The sequence below is a fragment of the Mastomys coucha genome, unplaced genomic scaffold, assembly GCF_008632895.1.
Source record: "Mastomys coucha isolate ucsf_1 unplaced genomic scaffold, UCSF_Mcou_1 pScaffold8, whole genome shotgun sequence".
Classification (NCBI taxonomy): Eukaryota; Metazoa; Chordata; class Mammalia; order Rodentia; family Muridae; genus Mastomys; species Mastomys coucha.
In genome coordinates, this window is record NW_022196914.1 from 6,693,142 (window position 1) to 6,714,165 (window position 21,024).

The window sequence follows — 21,024 nt, forward strand, 5'->3', positions numbered from 1 at the left end:
GCCCTAAAGAGAAGTCTCACCTTCAAGGCATCACCTCCGTAATCTCAGGCAGAATGCAAGGTATCTCACTAATTGCACAAAGGCCTGTAACAATTAACACCACTTTGTCCACATCCACTTACTCTACAGCTATCAAGTTCTGGGTCTTTTATACCCAAGTTACACATTTTTCACAATGGTCAGTTCTATTTTCTTCTCAAATCTCTCACTGTAAATTTGGCTAAACCAGTAGGTTGTAACTGTGCCACAGCCTGAATTCTGTGCTATATTAAAATTCTCTCTCCCCCTCAGGGAAAAAAAAAACATTAACTTTTCACTCAGCCTTACTCAGATCTCTGAACATGAGTAGATCAAAGGCAGACTTTTTGCTAGAACATAGCATGAATGACTTTTGTGCCAATTTCCAATTTTGTCCTTGTTTTCTCCTAAAATTTCATGAGTAGTCTTTACTGACCACATTCCTCTCCCAGTCTGAACTCCCACCACAATGACCCATTAGTTTTCATTGACAACACTCTAGGACTGCTCTAGTCTCCAACTCCAAATCATTCTGTATTCTTCCCACAAAGCTATTCTAAAGGTCTATAGACCACATGGTTAAGTTTATTATAGCAATGACCTCTACTTCTCAACCAGTTTGCTGTGTCAGTTGCTTCTCTTGTCACTCTGATTGAAAGCCTGACAAAGCAAGTCCATGGAGGAAAAGCTTATTTTGACTCATTGTTTGAAAAAGTACAGTACATCGTGTGAGGCTAGGGATGGCATGGAGACTGAATCACCTTGGTCCCTGGCAATGCCAACACAGGGGAAGGGTGTTTGTTACATGACACTAACCATGAAGAACATAGCTTAGGGTGGGAGCATAGTCAACCAAATACTCCCAAGCTCCTTTACAACTAGCTTCCATATTGGAGAAGTACCAAAGCCACCCAGAGCAGTGCCACCAGCCAGGGGCCAAGTATTCAAACACATGAACATAGGAAGAACATTTTACATCCAACTCAATTTTGGACATAAACCTTTATATTCAAACTAACTCTGTCACTGCTCTTCTACAGAGCAATTCACTCTGGTGAGCCTGGGGTGAAATGGATGGAGTACAAGGCTTGCAAAATGAGCCCAGCTGAACTTTGTTTTTTCTTTTCCTTTTCAATCCCCTTATGTCCTTCTCCCTTACCCTTTCTTCCCTTCTCTCCCAACATCCTTTGCCACCCTTCCTCTCTCTGCTTGTCTCCTTTTCTCTTTCTCTGTTCCTCTCCTCCATTTTTCTCACCATTTAAGGTACTATTCCTAACAATGTCAGGCTCTGTGGTTTACCCAAGTCCATTTAGTCACCAGTCTGCAATTTCCTTTCTAAAGCCACCCCTCCTCTTCTAATATCAAAGTCCAGCTCAGTCAGTGAGCATTTGGAGCCCCTCCTCCCACTGACCTGCTTCCACAGGATTTTCTTCCTCCTCGGGAAGAGATGTCTCTAGCCTGGAGAAATTTTCAGAAAGCCTTTTATCTGGAGACTTCTCTCAGAATCCTCCAGATGCGTCCATCCCTGAGCTGTGAGTGGAAACCATGGGATATGGGTCAGCAGAGGGTCGAGAGAAGGGGAAAGCCTGAACTTTGAAGCCTGTTGCCTAGGATGTGAGACAATTTGAATTGAGTAAGGGCTTGGGGATTTTAAAGATACATTTTAACAGCCAATGGTTCTGAGCCTTCCTAACCCCCTGCTTTCATTTCTGTCAGTATTTAATGATGGCCCTCATTTGTCCTGAAATAAAATCAATGGATAATAAAACTTGATAATACACAACCTAGAAATTAGAACCAGCTATCACTATTTTGATGTGAAGAAGAAATCAAATGAAAATAAGACAAAATAGGGTATTATGTTCAATAAATAGATACCTGGGATTCTTATTTTAAAAGACATAGGTTCCCAAACACACACACACAGAGAGGGGGGTGGGGGGAATTGTTTTCCTGAGGTCATCCAAGCCAGGTCAAAACTAATCAGATTCTCACCTCTCTGCAGCAGGAACAAGAAATTTAAGGAGACCTGTAGTAGCCAGACATAAAAATTTTTATAAATTATTCCCATGTTCCAATGATCTTCACATAGGTTTGTTTTCTCTAACCTCACAATATGCTTATTAATTTCCTTTCTAAACACATAAGCTTAAACAGACATCTGTTTACATATTTGTTGGCTATTGGGAAACTTGTGCCCATGTACTCTAAATGGTATAAAGGGCCCTTTTCCATCCCTCATCATGATCAATTTTCTCTTATCCATATCTTTCCATTTTCCCTCCTTTGATCTCCTGTCTCCTCTCCCTCCTCACATGGCAATTTTGTAAAAACAATATATGTTTAATGCATTTTCAATGTATATGTGTACATATTTGTGGAAGCACATTTTCATTTACAGCTATATGTGCACATCTCTGACCATGTAAGTGAGGCCAGAAATCAATTTTGGGTGTTCTTCAGATGATGTCAAACTTGGGTTTGTTTGTCTCTTTGTTTGTTTTGGGGGGGTGTTTTGTTCAGTATTTCTAAGACAGAGCTTCTTATTGCTCATGAGCTCACTGAGTAGGCTAAGACTGGCTAGCCAAAAAGCCTCATGAATCCATCTGTCTTTGCCTCCTCAGCACCGGGACAAATGTATACCATAACACCCAACACTTTTACATAGGTTCTGTGGCTCAAATTCCAGTCCTTATGCTTACATGCTGTCTTAGTTAAGGTTTCCATTGCTGTGAAGAGACACCATGACCAAGGCAATTCTTATAATAGACAAATTCAGTCCATGATCATCATGACAGGAAGCATGGCAACATCCAGGCAGACATGGTGCTGGAGGAGGTGAAAGTTCTATGTCTTGTTCAAAAGGCAAACAGGATAAAACTACTTGCTGTCTTCCAGGCAGCTAGGAGGAGGGTCTCAAAGCTTACCCCTATAGTCACACTTTCTCCAACAAGACCATACCACCTAGTAGTGCCACTCCCTGGGCCAAGCATATTCAAGCCACCACAAAAGGCAATTTAATTACTATGCATTCTCTCTAGCCCAATATATGTCCAATGCTTCAAATACAGCAACTGAGTCCTATTATATTGTCCTATACATGAGAAGACAAATGACAAAAAGTAGTTAAGAAATGTGGCCAGGGGCCAGAGTAATACTTCAGTAGTTAAAAGCACTTACTGCTCACTTTGCAAAGGACCAGGTTTCAGCTCCCAGCATACACATGGCTGCTCACAACCATCCTTAACTCCAGTTCCAGGAGATCCAATCACTTCTCCTGATCTCTGTGAGCCCAGGCTTGCACATGGGGCACATACATACATGCAGAAAAATATGCACATAAAATAAGTAAATCTAAACATTTAAATAAAATAAAAATAAATATGATCAAAAGCAGAAACATGTAAATTCCAACAAGATTGAAAGCCAGATGTGTCTGGCTCCAAACTCAAAGGCTATACCACACCCTGTTTCACTGCCCTTTCCAATCCTGTTAATTCCATTTTCTCAGACAGAGACCAATTATGCATGAACTTAGGAGGTGGGAGACCACACTGAATTTACTATATACTGACAAAGTGAGAGGAAAATGCTTTTGAGTCCCTTTTTCTCCAACCAAAAACTCTAGGATGGTGAAGCTCTCTTGATGATAGCAATAAGGCATGGTGCCTAGAAAAGTTTTGTTCTGTTTCTTTTCTTTTTTAACTTTTAAACTTTCATTTTTGACACAATAAATGTACATGTTTATATAGTAGAGTGTAGATATGTGATACATGTGAATAATGTGTCATGATCAAGACAGGATGATGAGCATTCCCAGGTTCTTATCAGTTTTCATGTTTGGAGCCTATCATCGCCTATGGTGGTTTAGATGATGAAGGTCTCCATTGACTCATAAATTTGAATGCTTAGTCACCAGAAAATGGAACTGTTTGAGAAAGACTAGGAGGTGTAACCTCACTGGAGGAAGCTTTAGGGTTTCAAAAAGCCATGCCAAGCCCAGTGTCACTCTCTGCCTGCTCTCAGCTACTGCCCCAGTACCATGTCCCTCTTCTTCTTTCCATAACTGATCATGGACTAACTCTCTTAAACAGATTAAGTGCTTTAAAAAAAGTTTCTTTGGTCATGATATCTCTTCACATCAATAGAACAGTAACTAAGACACCTTCTCCTTTTTGGTCCTTTGTAATATATGCAGCATGATATTATGAATCTGATAACCCTACTGTGCCACAGAATGCTGACATTCTTGTTATGTGACTAATTATTTTTCTTTATATCTTGCCAGACTCTAGTAATCACCCTTCTACACTCTTCTCCTTTCATATAGACCATTTTAGTTTTCACATATGGAGAATATGAAGTCTTTCTTTTTTCTTTGATTAACACATTTTGCTTAGCATAATGTCCCTAAGTTTCAATCATCATCTTTCTACAAATGGCAGGATTTGATTCTTTTCATGGCTGAATAATAATTATGTTATTATGCATAGTCACCAAATTATCCTACTTAATCTTTCTACATTTCTTCATCCATATAGGTACCTCTGTTGATTCCATGTCTTGTCTAAAGCAAATAATGCCACACTAAACATATGCATGAAAGTTTCTCTTTAATATACTGGTTTCATTTTCCTTGGATATACAACTGCAAAAAAATAAGACAGCTAAGTCATGAGGTAGATACATCTTTAAGATTTTGAGAAGTTGACATGCTGTTTGTCATAACAGCTACACTAATTTATGTTCCAAATAACAGCACATAAGAATGCCCTTTACTGGGCGGTGGTGGCGCATGCCTTTAGTCCCAGCACTTGGGAGGCAGAGGTAGGCGGATTTCTGAGTTCGAGGCCAGCCTGGTCAACAGAGTGAGTTCCAGAACAGCCAAGGCTACACAGAGAAACCCTGTCTCAAAAAAAAAAAAAAAAAAAAAGAAAAGAAAAGAAAAGAAAAAAAAAGAATGTCCTTTACTTGACATTCTCAACAATATGTTTGTTATTGTTTAAGTTGGTTTTTTGGTACTAGGCATTCCAACTGAAGAAAGTTGATACCTTATAGCCATCTGCAGTTGTTGCTTGAACCCCCTACACAGAGTTCTATCAAGAACACTATGGAGAACTAATAGTACAGCTTCATGCCACATAGCCTTAATCCCTAGTCTTCCAAGAACTCTCCAGTGCCCTCTACCTACCTTTTTACCATGTTACCATGTACATATGTGTGTGCTTGTGTTTGTTCATCCAAACACACACATTGAACATTCCTCAGGCATGCATGGTACATGAAGCATATTGAAAATCCTTGGGTGTTAATAAGTGTGTTCAAGTATAACAGACATAGTCATAGTGAACAAGCTAAGTTCATCCTTGTCTAACCCATAGGTGAGACAACAATGAACAAATAAACATGCCAAAGGAAAAATAAAGAAAAGAGATATAGAAAAGTAAAGTGGGGCATCTCGAGTAAATGAGGAGATTATAGCATGACATGTTTTCAGATGTGTAAAACCAGTAAAGTGAGACACATACCTCCTATGATGCCTGTAGGTTTACTGTATAGTATTGGTAGACATAAATTATTTAACCTTACCTGCCTTGATATACTCATTCTGGTCTAAAGATGCATATATAGTCATTGAAGTGATTCATTTTCAATATAGACTAGAAAATACAGTTTTAAATATCTTTATGCTTTGAAACTTCCATACATTTACAGAATGTGTATTAATCACATTTATCTGCCATCACCTCCATCTCACCTTCCCTAGAACCCCTCCCTCACTGCATCTCCCTCCCATTTAGTCTTTATATTTTTGTTGCCATTGATAACACTGACTCCAGCTAGAGCTACCCATATGTATATATGAATGTGGCCATCCACTGATCATGAGCACCTTACAAAAGGCTATGTCCTTAAAGGACAGTGATTCTTTGTCCCTTGGCAACCATCAACTGCCAACATCTTTTATGACTGAGGTAAGGCTTTGGCGCTCCTCCCACATCGCTACTAGAATTTTGACTGGCCTGATCTCAGACAGGTCACCACAGCAAGAGTGGAAAATATCTTAAAGCTGCAGCTTTTCTACTAGCTAAAATATTAAACTTCATATCATTTTCAGGTAGATGAAAATTTCACTCCAATGTGCTATTTTTTGACACACTTTTTTTTCTCACCCAACAGAAGGGTACACAGGATAATACATGGACAGTAAATAATGTGTTACCCACTGAGAAACTCCCCCCAACACTCTGCTCCTGGAAAAAACTTCTCAAATACATACATACATTCATACATACATTCACATATACATACATACATACATACATACATACATACATACATACATACATACCGGATAGCCTGAGTGGCAGGCTGCTCACTTGTACCCTAGGCTGGTTTCAGAGGAAGCTAACTCCAAAAAAGACTCTAAGGAACACTCACCAGACCCTAAATTAGGTTGAGTTTTACAGCAACAACAACCACTTCTGATTTACCTCAGCAAAAAAGCTATAGTAAAAACTATTAAAAAATCCTAGCCTGGGATTTTTACCCCACCTTTGGTTATTGAATTCCAGGATAGAAACCACACACGGTCTTTATATTTTTAACATGCCTTAAGCAGCACAGTAGCTGGGCAGTTGGCTACCATGTTATTAGAATCTACCTACCTATTGATGATCCTGAGTTATTATCTACTGTGTTTTATCTAGCTCTAATTGCCCAGCCCTCAGGGCCTTGCTTTTGTGGTTCAGCTAAGCCATGGCAGCATCTCCTTTCTCCTCTCCTGCACATTCTTCCTTTATTCTATGGTGATTTCTTCCTCCTCATGATCCTATCTTCTCAAGTCCAAGAAACCTTAACCCCAGCTATGTCTCCTCTTCCCAGCTATTGGCTGTTGGCATCTTTATTTACCAATCACAACAAACTGGGGGCAGGGCCACTCAGTCTCTTATGTACAGACTCTCTTATCTTTGGGGCAACCAGCCTTGAGGGCCCCAAGTAAGCCTTAGAATACAAGTAGTATTAGGCCAACCCACTAGAAAAGGCTAGGTTGGAGAGCTATGGAAGAAGAAAGGGGGTCTGAAATAGTCCCCAAAACATAAAAAATAGAATTGAGCACAGAAAGTGGGCCAACAGGAACCATAAATTCTATAAGGAATCTTCTCATCATGACCTTGCTGGTGAGGGGTCCACATCTAGTGTTAATTATCCTCTTACCTAGCATATATAATAGGGTAGAGAAACAGGGTCTTATGATCTCATGGAGGACTGGGTAGTACAGAATGAGCAACAGCATGGTCTTCCCATGTAGAACAGTAGAAGAAGAAGAAGGAAGCTACCCTCCAGACAGACAACCAGCAACTCCAGAGGAGGAAGGATGGGAGAGATAGAGGGAGAGAGAGAGGGAGAGAGAGACAGACAGAGAAAGAGAGAATAAAACAAAACACTTGCTCCTCAAACCAGCCTTTGTTCCTGCAGGCTTCAGCAGGCTTCCTTGGCAGATGGCATGTCATTCTGCTACTACCTCAGTGCTGAGATGGATGAATTAGATAGATAGATAGATAGATAGATAGATAGATAGATAGATAGATAGATAGATAGATAGGCAAAAATTTCCTTTGCTAACTATTTGTCTGTCCTAAATATCAAATAGGATAGGAAATGGGATGAGTGTATTTAAAGTTACCTAAAAGATGCTCTACAGAAATAAGACACAACTTGAATTTGAATGTCACATCACACTGACTTGTGCATTGTGTGTTGTTCTTTTAATATCTAGGGGGATGACTCCTGATACTTACACCTTCTTAGTTGAAAGGAAATTGTGGTTGTTAGAAAGCCCTTTACACAAATCCCTTACCAAAAAGGGGAAGGTGGGATTTCCTGAGGACTCCCAAACTCCCACAAAAGATTTATTTCTCTTACTACTTCGCCCTCTAGGGTTTTTTTTTTTCCGTTTTAATATTTTGGTTTTGGAGAAAGAAAACAAAGGCAAAGAAAGCAATTTGTCTGCTGTGGAATTCTGAAAATTGGATAGCTGGAAAGTTAAATCCAATTGTCCACTTGGTACTTATTATAGGAGTAGTATTGTTCTCCAAATTCAATTCTATTTTTATGTTTTGAGTTGTCTCTGTGAGATGGGGTGGGTGAGAATCAGAGTTAACATCTGTAGTTAGTCTAAGGAGATAATTTCAGATTAGTAAAATCAACAAGCAGATACATAAGAATGAACATATATTCATGAAAATGCCAGTTCAAAGAAGACTTGGAATTTGACACCTTTAGCATGACACCCTCCTCCGTCCAACCCTTATGCACAACATGTTCATATATGTGTACAGATATACTGGAACCAAAGAAAAACCTTATCAATGCCCCAGTCTCACAGAACCCTCAAAGCACAGGCTGTTTTACACAAGGAACACAGGCAATTAATTCTGGAGACATTTTGATTGTCATTTTTCTGGCAAATAAAAATTTATTTTTATCCATTGACTTTTATTATGATTTGTGAAGTTTGTTTATTGAGAGGGAGGGACAAGAAAGATTTTCCAAGTGTTGAATAGCTGTATTTCACTTATGGAATGATCATCTTTTTCTGTAGTTGTTGTTGTTCTTTACTTCTTCATTTCCTACCTTCCTTTTGTCTCTTTTTCCTTTCCTCTTTAATTTATTTACAAATTTTGTTTGGAATCTTTGCCTCACTATTTAGATGCATATCCTTTTGTTGAATGAATGAATGAATGAATGAATGAATGAGTCTGCCTTGACTATTTAAAATCTCACCTTTCCTTTGTCTAGTCTTTTCCATCAGTTCTCTTTCCTTGCCAGCATACTCTCATTAATTCTTAGAGCTTTATAGTCAACAAGCTTACAGCCTACTTATTGGGCAACTCCAATTTTACAGACAGGAACATAAGAATGGTGGAATAAAGGGATTGTGAATTCTCAGAAACACTCCTATTTCTCCATTTCAGGAGAGGGAGTAGCACAGAAGCACACCATGAAAACCTCTCAGGTTAAATTCTCAGAAAAGAAAACTTGAGCTGTCATTCCCCTGTCATTCTTTTGCATAGATAACCAAAAACTACTTACTTTGACTGTAAGAGCAAATTCATGACATTAGTGATTATTTGGATAAAACAAATGGGATTTTGAAAGAAAATACATTCACAGTTGTTACATCTCAGCTTCATTTAGAAACACATTGCTCATCAAGTTTCTCAAGACAGTGACTTGACAGCCACACAACACAGCGTTTTCTCCACACACTCAAAAGTTTTCCTGCTGTTCAAGAGGCATCTATGTCTTGCTCGGTTCTTTCCACCTATAAAATTACCTGAAAACTGACTTCAGATCTTCTAAATTAGGATCTTTCTCTCCCAAGACTATTTATAAGGACTCTAGATATCTTCTCTGATAGTTTCTAAGCACACTGTACCTGCCCACTTATATGAGAGGTCGGAGTCTGTGCTGTCAAGAAAAAGAATCCTAGGCTTGGATTTCACAACTTGAGGTCTCATTCTTAGTCTTTCTAATGATCATGGTGAATTTGAACAAACTAATATGACATCTTCAGCTTAAACATAGATAAGAATTTCAGTACCTCTCCCCTACCTAAATGTTTCTCCCAGCTCTAGGCATTTAATGACTCTTCTTCCTCAACTTCTCTCTCTTTCCAACAGTCTTAAGTAAGTGGCCCTTTCCTAAGGAGGGAGTAGTGTCTTCTAGACCTATTTTCAGGTATTAATACAGCCTGGCACCTAACACCCATTTCTGTGTGCTCCCTACATCAACACCAATGAATTTCATGTATGGAAGGCCAACCAGTATCAGGCACTAAGTAACTTATAGCTTAGAAACTATATTGATTAACAAAGTGAAAGGGTATCCACTGGGTACTGCATTCCAATCTGACTACAAATAGTCAACAAAAAGTAGGACTGGCTTGAACTGACTTCTCTATGCTCATGAGAGGGATCTGTGAGGAAAGCACTGCTACTTCCTTATCCTCTTTATCTTTTTACATTAGATTCAGTCATTTTTTTTCTCCAGAATATCCACTATGAAACTAATGTGATTTCATTAAAGTAAGAAGCAAGATTGCCTAATTGGTTCAGGTAACCATACATGCATGACACATGTACATGTCCGTCACGCTTCGCTGAAGGTCCTAATTCACTTCGTATCCTTAGGTGCTTCCCGGTTATCTGTACCCAAGCTCACTCTTCGTACAAGGCACAGCATGCCACCATGTGACTTCTCACCTGAGAAATACCAGGTAAGGTTCGATTCTGGTTTCAGAAAAGGAAAAAGAGGCCACCCTTGGAAGATCTCAGACTTCCAAAATTGTTCCCGAGGAAGGACCTACAAAAAACCTTACTATGCCAGTCAAGAGTCTTAAGATATCTTTCCTTCATGTGTTAGGGAGTATCTAAAGCCTCCTGACACGCTTTACTAGCTATATATGAGCTAATGAGCATACGTGAGACTAACATAAAACACAAGAAGGGACTATTATAAGATGATACACACATACTTATACATATACACAGACACACACATACTCATACACACACAGACACACATACTCATACATACACAGACAGGCACACATGCACACACACATGTTCATACACACATAAATATAGACCACATACACATACTCATACACACAAAGACATATATGCATAGTCAGTCATACACACACAGAGAGACCACACACACATAACCATACACCCACAGACACATTGCATAATCATATACACACATGCACTTACACAACAGGGACACACTTAGGTCAGAATGAAATTCCTTAATTTTTTTTATAGTGCTGTTATCTCAATTTACACATGGCAATACATCATATCACATGATGTTTCCCTGATAGAAAGAATATTTTCCTGTTGCCAGATTGATAATGATTTCTCTCTTGCTCTTTCTATCCTCTCCCTGCCTCCCTCTTATTTTCTCTCTCTCTCTCTCTCTCTCTCTCTCTCTCTCTCTCTCTCTCTCTCTCACACACACACACACACACACACACATACACACGCACACACACGGAGACACAGAATTTTTATTCTATATCATATTCATTGGACATAAACTTTAAAGTCGGTATAATCTAAAACTATCTACAGAAAGAAAACATGGGTGTGGTGGCTAGTGTTAATTGTCAGCTTGACAGAATCAAAAATGTACTGATAAAAGACCCCCTTGGGCCTGTGGGGAATTATCATAATAGCATGAATTGATGTTGAAAAACCCTTCTTTATTGTGAGTGAGAGCATTCCCTGAGCTTAGAGTCCTGGACTGAATGAACAGGAGACATTGCCTGGGCACATGCTTTTGTTCTTCTTTTCATGATTGTGGGTACAGTGTGACCAGTTCTTTCAATTTGACTTTCCCACATGATAGACTGACTGTAACATGAACTGTGAGCCAGAAATAAATTCTGCCTTATGCTGCTTTTGTTTGCTTTGGTTTTTTGGTTTTTTGGTTTTGGTTTTAGTTTTCTAGGTTTTGTGTTTGAGATGGTGTCTCTCTATGAATCCTGGCTGTCCTGGAACTTCTTATGTGGACTGGGCTAGCCTTAAGCCCACAAACATCTACCTGCCTCTGCCTTCTGAGTGATGGGATTAAAGATGCCAAGCCCTCACTGCCAGTCTTAAGTCAGTTTGGTCAGAATATTTTATCACAGCAACAAGGGAAGTAAAAGCAACTCTAGAATGTTGGAGGGGTTTTATTATTTAAAACAAGTCAGGGTAGGGAGGTCATCTCAGTGTGTAGAGTGTTGGCTAGAAAGCATAAGAGCCTGAGCTCACACTCCCAGGCACACATAAAATGCTGGGCATGGCAACATGTGCCAGTGAGCCCGATGACCCGGGAAAACAGACTAGGGCTTCATGTCTAGCCCTCTTAGCAGAATTAGTGAGCTCCAGGTTCTGTGGGAGATCCTGTTTCCTAAAAATATACAAAAAGAACTGAAGAAGATACTCAACATTGACCACTGGTTTACACACACACACACACACACACACACACACACACACATATTCAGAGAGAGAAAGAAAAGTTCGGTATGAAGCTCAGTGATAAAGCACAGGCCTGGCACGCACGTGACCCTGCATTCAATGGCCAACACCGCCTTGATTTTGTTTATTTCTTTGTTGTTTGTTTTTGTTTGAGGCAGGGTCCCTCTCTGTAGCCCTGGTTGTCCTGGAACTCACAGAGATTCACCTAACTCTGTCCCTCATGTGCAGGATTAAAGGTGAGGGCCACTAAGGCCAACTATTTAGTTGAATTTAGTTTAGGGGTTGTTTGTTTGTTTGTTTTTTAATTTTCAAAAACCCACAGCAGCAAAAATGGCATTAATTTGAGCACTTATTTCCAAGCTGTTTTATTTTCATGGTAAAGTCAACTTGAAACTAAGGCTTCTGGTTGAGAGGTGGGAATTCCAACTCCCTTCTTCACGTGTACCCTATGAAGGAATCACAAATGAAAAGGAACACAGTGAGTTTAGTCTCTGGCTAAACACAAAGGATTTCACTTTCCCCAGAACACATTGAGTAATGTACCCATTTGAGAGCCCATAGAGGTCACTACGGCAATTAGGCCCTGGTAAAGTGACCTGCTCTTGATCCTGTAGAACCCAGAACTAAGAATACAAATGTTAATTTGTCTATCGTAGTCCCTGGCCTACAGCCGTGTCCTGGAGACTCATAAGCAGCACCTTTCTCCTGTGCATACAGCCTATTTCCAGAAGCCTTTACTGCTCCACCAGGGACACATGGAATGGCTCTTTGATTCCGAAGGAAACAGATACCTGGACTTCTTCTCTGGGATTGTCACTGTTAGTGTTGGTCACTGCCACCCGTGAGTACCCTTTAAAAAAGAAGAGAATTTTTAAAGTCCAGAAAAACATTGAGAACAATCATTTGTGTAACTCAGAACCCTTGATTTCTATATCCCAGCCTTAAATTACATCTGTTACAGGCTGTGCTGACATTCACCTACATGTTTTCCTCTGTAAACAAACAAACTTGATTCTGTACTTTTTTTTCTTTCTCATGGAAGTTTTGATAAATTCCTAGAGCACATGTAGCATGTGAGTCAATGTCTCTGTATGTTTCTTGATGAAGGAAGCTTTCCAAAGACAGGGATACACCAAGAGAAAAGACAAGTGGCAGTCCTGTAAGGCAAACACAGAGACAAGAGAATGGCATGAAGGATGGCCCATGAGAACTGCTAGACCCATGATGGATCATCTTGGTGGGCTCTGAGAGATGGATGAGGAATGGAATTATACCAGAGAGATGCAACTCTGACTGCAAATTTACTTAGAAATGTATGAAATAAAGTTGAGATTGTCTTATGCTATGACAAGCTCCCACACACACAGACTCTCAGGGCACTCTTTCCTGATCCTCTGGGTTTCCATGTGGCCATTCTATTCTTTTAAAATTTTATATATGGGAGCTAGGGAGATAGCTCAGCAGATAAGAGAACTGACTGCTCTTCCAGAAGTCCTGAGTTCAATTCCCAGCAACCACATGGTGGCTCACAAGCATCTATAATGGGATCCGATACCCTTTTCTGGTGTGTCTAAAGACAGCTACAGTGTACTCACATACATAAAAATAAGTAATTCTTTAATTTTTTCTATATAATGTGCTATTTTAGTTATTTAAGCTATGATAATGCTTTTTGAAAGTGTTTTTAACTAAAAGAGGACTACATCACTTCCACCTCCCTTATAACCACGACCCCTCCCATCTACCCTCCCTTAAACTCTTCTCACACTCCAGCTACTCTCATGTTGATTCTCTTTCTTGACTATATTTGTTACATAGATATGTATGTCCATATATATACATATATATGTATGTGTATATATGTATATATGTGTGTGCATATGTGTGTGTGTGTGTGTGTGTGTGTGTGTGTGTGTGTGTGTATTTATGAATACAACCTGCTGGGTTTGTTTTTGTTGTTTATATGTATATAGTTTCAGAGCTGACCACTCCGCATTGGATAACCAGTAAGGAAGCTCATCCCTGGGATAGGGTAATTCTCCTTCTCCCAGGGGACAATGGCTGCCTATAGTTTTTTTCTAGGAGGGGAAATTTTCCTCCTTTCATGTTAACATGCTCATTGATACTATCATTGTTCTGGTCTTATGTTTGTAACTATTTCTAGGAAAGGTTGTTTTAGAGCTGACTGCTGGCTTTCTTACTCTTACACTCTTTCTGTCCCCACCCCCGACACACTCATACACACCCCACACCCTTCGGCAATGCTTACTGGGCTGTAAATGGTCTATTCTCTCTTGCTCTCACAAAACTAGCAAGTGAAGTTAATGTTCGGTGGATACTGGAAAAACAGCATAGACAAAATAAATTGTATGGTTGAGGTCTTCCCATTAAAGCAAGGGCCAGGGATGTCTCCTGCAACTGCTAACAGGAGAAGAGGAATGACTTGGGCCTCCACACTCAGCCTTCTTCTCTACTTCCTATTCTCTCTCCTTCTGTTTTTAGGAGGTACAAGTGCCAGTACAAGGGTCCAGGTTGGATGGCCCAAGAGAAAGGACATGCCTGCTGGGTAGTATGTGCTTGACTGGTTCTGTGTTTTTCCAGGAAGGTAACTGCAGTGGCAAAAAAACAGATAGACCGCCTGTGGCACACGAGTTCTGTCTTCTACCACTCTCCAATGCACGAATATGCAGAGAAGCTCTCAGCACTCCTTCCTGAGCCTCTTAAGGTATAGTGCTCCCAGCTATAAGGATGGTGACCTGTGAGCCAAGGGATTTGGTCTGGGCATTGAATGTCTTCCATGGTGAGAGAAGAGGCACACCTAAGAGCACTCTAGCTGAAGACAGTGGGGGGTGTAGGAGTTCTGATGAAATAACTTAACATCCACCTGTCCCCTCTGAGTCCCCCTCTCTCTCCCTGGTCACTTCCTTACATCGTTCCAGAAATCTTTCTGGGAATCCAAGTCCTCCAAATACCCCTCAGTGTTGTTAAGAGATTTCCTTCTTTTGCCTCACACTATTTCTACAAAGTCATTTTTCATTACTTCTTTTATAAAAACTGAAGCCATTTCTTATAAATAACGTTGGTCTAAAATGCACTTCAATGTTTTAACTGAATGAGATATTTTCTGCATCTGAAAGGAATTAAAGTTGACACTGAACTGACATCTAAAGATGTCTGCCAAGATTTAAATGCAGGCATTAAGTGAGTATATAACTCTGTATATGTGTGTGTGTGTGTATGTGTGTGTGTGTGTGTGTGTGTATGTGCATGTGCGTGTGTGTGTGTGTGAGAGAGAGAGAGAGAGATAAAGAGAGAGACAGAGAGACAGAGACCTAGATTAGTGCTCAGTACATGCTTTAATTATTACTTTATTCTATCATCTAGATACTCCATTTACTATGTTATCCAAAATAGAAAATTTGGAATGGCCACCACCTGTGTTCAGATCCAGATTTCATGGAGTGTAGAAGTGGGGTCGTTGGAAAGGCCACAAATGTGTGTCTCCTTGTGCCTGTCTGGAGGAGCTGGACCTCGTCAGTTCTTCCCACTGTTCTGTTCAGATTGAGCTACACTTTGTTCGTATAGTCAAACAGCAACCTCCCACTGGGATAACTGTGTAGGGTGCCTAGGTCGGAGCCCTGCCTCCTTCCATGCCTTCATAAATAAGTGAGATGGATTGGATTCAGGAACCAAAAGACCTCATTCATGCATGTTCTCTGCTGCTGACCTCTGTGAGTCTCTCGGAAAGACGTCCCGTCTTCTCATTTTTGCAGCTCATCAGTTAAAGCTAATAAAAGTGCAGAATTTCACAAATGAGTCAACCTCTCAGCCATTTTTGTAGCACTTAACAGCTGTTCAAGGGAAGGCTGTAACATTTATGTAGTAGTTAAAGGGGGGCAGTGATTGGAAACAGAATCTGACTTGAAGGGACTCTCTTTAATAGAAACTAGAATACCTGGTCTTCAGCAATGTTGCATGGATTGAGCAACAGGGAACTAAAAGTACTATGTCATGTGTCTTCCTTTCCCCCTGAGGTCATTTTCTTGGTGAACAGCGGATCAGAAGCCAATGACCTGGCCATGGTAATGGCCAGAGCACACTCGAATCACACAGACATCATTTCTTTCAGGTAACCATACTTTATAATATACAGCTTGGCATCAGTGACTTATACCCAACACTAAATGTGAATCCCTAAAATGTAGCACAGAAAAGGAGTGATTTCCCAGCATCCTTCCAATGTCCAGTTGAGAGGAGGATCAATCTGGTGAATTTGATAATGAGATAATTCCATCTAAATTGGCTTTACAAACTCTTGTTTTGTTTTGGGAGTTGTTTGTTTTGTTTTGTTTTTGCAATTTTACAGTATTTATTTAAATTTCTTATAAAATACAGGTCTGTATTTTACAGGACACACTCTAGATATATATTTTTTAATTTACATTTATTTATTTATTTACTTACATCCTTAACTCTGAGGAAAGGATGCTCCTAATCTGGCAGAGACTTAATGTACCAGGATGGAAGAATACCCAGGAAGGGCCCACCCTCTCAGAAAAGGAGGGGAAGAGGGTATGGAGGAGAGTCTCTTTTTTTGTTTTTTAGAGGTTGGGGGATTTGGTGGGGAATGTGGGGGTTTTGTTTGTTTGTTTTGTGTTTGGTTTTTTTGAGACAAGTTTTTTCTGTGCATTAGCCCCCGCTGTCCTGGAACTCTCCTAGTAGACCAGGCTGGCCTTGAACTCACAGAAATCTACCTGCCTCTGCTGGGAATAAAGGCAAGTGCCACTACACCCAGCTGGCCTTACAAGCTGTTGAAGAATATATTAGCATTTAAAATAACAGAAAAGTGTGATCCTACTTTACAGCCTTAGCACATTTGCAGAGTTTTACAAGATTTATATAAAAGACATGAATAACAGAGTAAATAAAACAAAATTATGGAATGAAGAAGTTAGCACTTGAGAGTCAGAGGCAGGCCAATCTCTGTGAGTTCAAGGCCAGCCTGATCTACAGAGTGAGTTCCAAAAACAAAAAGGGGATGAGGAAGAGGAAGAGGAAGTAGTTAACCCTGTGTTATATCCATCTCAGGATGATTTCTGACTACTTTCAAAGATTTATGTCATTGTACATGACAAATTAATGTCAAAGCACATGTGAGGCTTTTTTCACAAGCCTAAAGAAACATTTGCTTATCAAATAAGTATGGTAATAATGGATTGTGATTGTGTTTTTCCAAAATAACTTCCCAGAGCACACACCTCCAGTTGTATTGATCTATTTGAAGCAGCCATGACATTGCTGACCAGAATTCGTTGAATGTTCTACCTCCTTTTTCATGATCATTCTTTCAATTAAAATTTGGAGCTCATTAAAGGATGATATTATTTTTAAAGGATGGAAATTTTATGAATTGATTATGAAGATTTACAATAAGAATGACTGTTTTGGGTTGGAAACTCTTTCTTAAATGCTAAATTAAGCCACATGAGTCACACAAAGAGGTCAGCACTCCCCAGTGACATTGAACAGAGCTTTCATCACAGGAACAAATATTTATCTTCCTAAAATGACCACTTTGAAGATTAACACTTGTTGACCTTGTACTCTCTGGGATGCTGCTTTAAAAAAAAAAAAAATCAGTCTCATTATTTTAGAGGGACAGATTCAAAATTAACAGAAGTTGGCCCACTGGCCTCCAAAATTATATTCACAATTTCAGGTTCTATGAGACCAGTGGAAAATACCAATGAGTACATTCATATGCCATAGGCTTAGAGGAATTCTTCAAAGGTATCAGATTTAAGTGTTTGTATTGCTCTAGTTCATTCTGTGTCTTTCATATCTTTCATACATTGTTTTCTTTTGAACCCTGAGCTTCATCCTCTCACTTCCTTTTCTTTTTTTCTTTTCAGAGGAGCCTATCACGGATGCAGTCCCTACACACTTGGCCTGACAAATGTAGGAATCTACAAGATGGAAGTCCCTGGTGGGATAGGCTGCCAATCAGTGAGTTCTGAGACCCTCATTTTCATTCAGTAGGGACTGCTAGAATTATAGAAAATTGATTGAATTTTTCTATTAGATTTTGATTAGATTTCTGATTCTGATTTTGGATCAGAAACTAATATAAAGCCCGCCATTAACCAGGACCTTGATTGGACTTAAAAACCTAAGACCAATTGAAATGTTTCTTAGAAACAACTTTGGAGTCTGTATAATAGTTAATGACAGTGTGTAGTTTTATTTTGCTTATACATACAATCTAGGAGACAAGAGGCTCTTAGAAACTTGAATACACAAAGTTTCTATCAATTAAGCCTGTCACTGCTTTCTGTTCTCCCATGCCATATCCATCTTTTCAACATCAGATCCAGATGTGTAACTATCTTTATTCTTTATGAAGCCCTCATTCATTAAACCCTTGAGATAGTTGCTTCTGGGTTAACATCAAAATTAGTTTTCTTTAAAGAGTGGTCATAGAAGTAATTTATAAAGAAAAAAAATCTCTTTAAAGAAGATTACATTTTTATCATTAAGAAGGAGCAAAGGAGTTTCAAATCAATGAAGAGGCCCACTTGCCTGAATTGTCACCACATGCATCCCCAAATTGACTTTCTCATATTATTGTTTTGCCACAATCCTTTTTATCATTTGCAGACAATGTGCCCAGATGTTTTCCGTGGCCCTTGGGGTGGAAGTCACTGTCGAGATTCTCCAGTGCAAACAGTGAGGAAATGCAGCTGTGCTCCAGGTCCAAATGGCAGAGGGGGAGGGGAGTGTTGAAGGTTAGAGAGGGTGAAGAATTTGAAGATGGGTAAAACTATCAAGTTGGAGAAATTGGGAAAGAAAAAGATCAAAAGAGACAAAACTAGGGAGACTAAGTCACCCCTCATTGACTTGGCATTTTCCATACCCACTCTTGTTTAACTGACTCTGCTGGCCCTATGAGGAAAGTTTCTCCTTCTCTCAGATGTATGCCTATAAGCAGTGTGTCACCTAACAAGTAAGTAGGTTTATCAAATGAGTGTGATCATTCTCCAATTCCCAATGGGAGAGGGGACAAGGAAAAAGGATACATCTGAAACTCTCAAAACACCAGCTAAGTGTGTCGCGCCGATCACCCTGACCAGCAGGGAAGAAAGACTAGCACACTAGTTCCTTCTAGCAACAGTTTACTCAGGAGCTGTTAGTTACATGAGAATCAAGGGTGTGCCCCGAATGGTCAGTGAGTGTTGCTTAAATACCCTTCGTAGGACTGAGCCCATACCACGTCTTCCGCTATCATTGGCTACAGAGTCATGACAAAAGATCAGGCCACTGGCAGGTGCAACCCTCTTGTCAAATAAGGACTTGTTTACTCCTTAGTAGAAGAATGGCAGGCGCAGCACTCCACAGCTAAGAAATTCTCTAGGGACCCCAAGTGCTAGACAAACAACATCTGTCAGACATGGGGCTGTTTTGTGGACGCCACTGCCACTGATGTCTCTTGCACAAATTTTAGTCACTCTCTCCTAGAGAAATTCTATTTATCAATCACTTTTTAAATTTTCTATTGCATCATGATGAGAAAAGTTACATGATTTCAATTTGTTAACATTTTAAAACATATTTTTAGTAATTAAAATTAAATCACTTTTTTTTTTTTTTTTTTTTTTTTTTTTTTTTTTTTTTTTTTGGTTTTTGAGACAGGGTTTCTCTGTGTAGCCCTGGCTGTCCTGGAACTCTTTCAGTAGACCAGGCTGGCCTCGAACTCAGAAATCCATCTGCCTCTGCCTCCCAAGTGCTGGGATTAAAGGCGTGTGCCACCACCGCCCGGCTAAATCACATTCTTGTTTCCCTTTTGTACCCCAACTCCTCCCAGACACCCCCCTTCAATACCTACAATACCTTTTTGTCATATTCTTTAAAATTTATAAAATATTATAACAATAAAAATGAGTATTATAAAAATTGTTTGATATAAAACAACAATGAATTTAAAAGTCTTATGTAGATGCTTCTCTACAGCAATACTGAAAATACATGTTTTTCTCAATATAAATTTTAAATAACTCCAAACATATTAACTGTATATTTTAAAATAATCTAGCATTTTTTAAATGAACATATATAAAGTCTTTTTATTTGTTTGTTTGTTTGTTTTAAGTAGAGCTTAAAATATTGGCTCTTACTGTGGTACAAGCTCAAAATAAGAACAATTTTTAGACATTGGATTTCATTGTAATAAGGCTCTACCTCAATGACCCTCACATCGCCAATGGATTTTACCTCCATCATAGCTAAGCTGAGAGTTGACAGTTCTGCTGGGCCAAGGAATGAATTGTAGGCACGATTTCTGCATACAGACTTCTTGCCATGGCCAAAGCTATTTGACTTGAGTGAGTGACTTTATTCTCAGCCCACAGAGAACAGGTTACATTCATTTAAGAAATGGTGTATGTATTAAGATGGTCTATCCATAAATTCATTCACCAACTGTTTCAATGAACAATGGTTCTGCTTGGAGGGTGGCACAGACATTAGATGAGGGTAAGAATCTAGTTCATTGGCTGTGATAATTTGAAAAAGCATTCATCTCAGAGAAAGACTAACTTATAAAGTCCTCTTCTTCAAACTTGATACAATAGTTACAAATGTGAAGCAAAGTATTCAGTCTCACTATTTATTGTTCTCTTACAAGCCACCTCCCAAGTTAATTTTCTATGTTTCTTTTGGCTGTATAAATACTTTTGAAATATGTAAGCTGTTCTGAAAACCATAGTATAGTGTAAAAACATGAAATAAACAATACTATTAATAGAGAGACTGAGATAGGAGAAGCAAGATTTAAAGACCATTATGTGGTACACAGCAAGACACTGTCACATACAAACAAGCAGAAAATGTATATGGATTATACAATGTTTGACCTATTTCTCCAATTACCAAATTAGAGAGACCATTGGATGACAGTCAACAAATTTCTAATTCC

The 21,024-nt window shown here is 39.3% G+C and overlaps 1 protein-coding gene across 2 annotated transcripts in view; it reads left to right on the top strand.

Moving 5' to 3' along the window:
* Positions 1-1,407: 1,407 nt before the first annotated feature.
* Agxt2 (alanine--glyoxylate aminotransferase 2) overlaps positions 1,408-21,024 on the top strand; it is a 46,089-nt gene continuing 26,472 nt past the window's right edge. Inside the window, exons 1-7 of one of the 2 annotated variants that reach the window (XM_031360029.1) lie at positions 1,408-1,550; positions 10,215-10,300; positions 12,710-12,894; positions 14,655-14,778; positions 16,088-16,182; positions 17,966-18,059; positions 18,711-18,804. In XM_031360029.1, the coding sequence (XP_031215889.1) occupies positions 1,466-1,550; positions 10,215-10,300; positions 12,710-12,894; positions 14,655-14,778; positions 16,088-16,182; positions 17,966-18,059; positions 18,711-18,804 (763 nt within the window). In that variant the 5' untranslated portion in view covers positions 1,408-1,465. Of the gene's footprint in view, positions 1,575-10,214; positions 10,301-12,709; positions 12,895-14,654; positions 14,779-16,087; positions 16,183-17,965; positions 18,060-18,710; positions 18,805-21,024 lie in introns of both variants that reach the window. The other variant, XM_031360028.1, reaches the window with a different exon arrangement.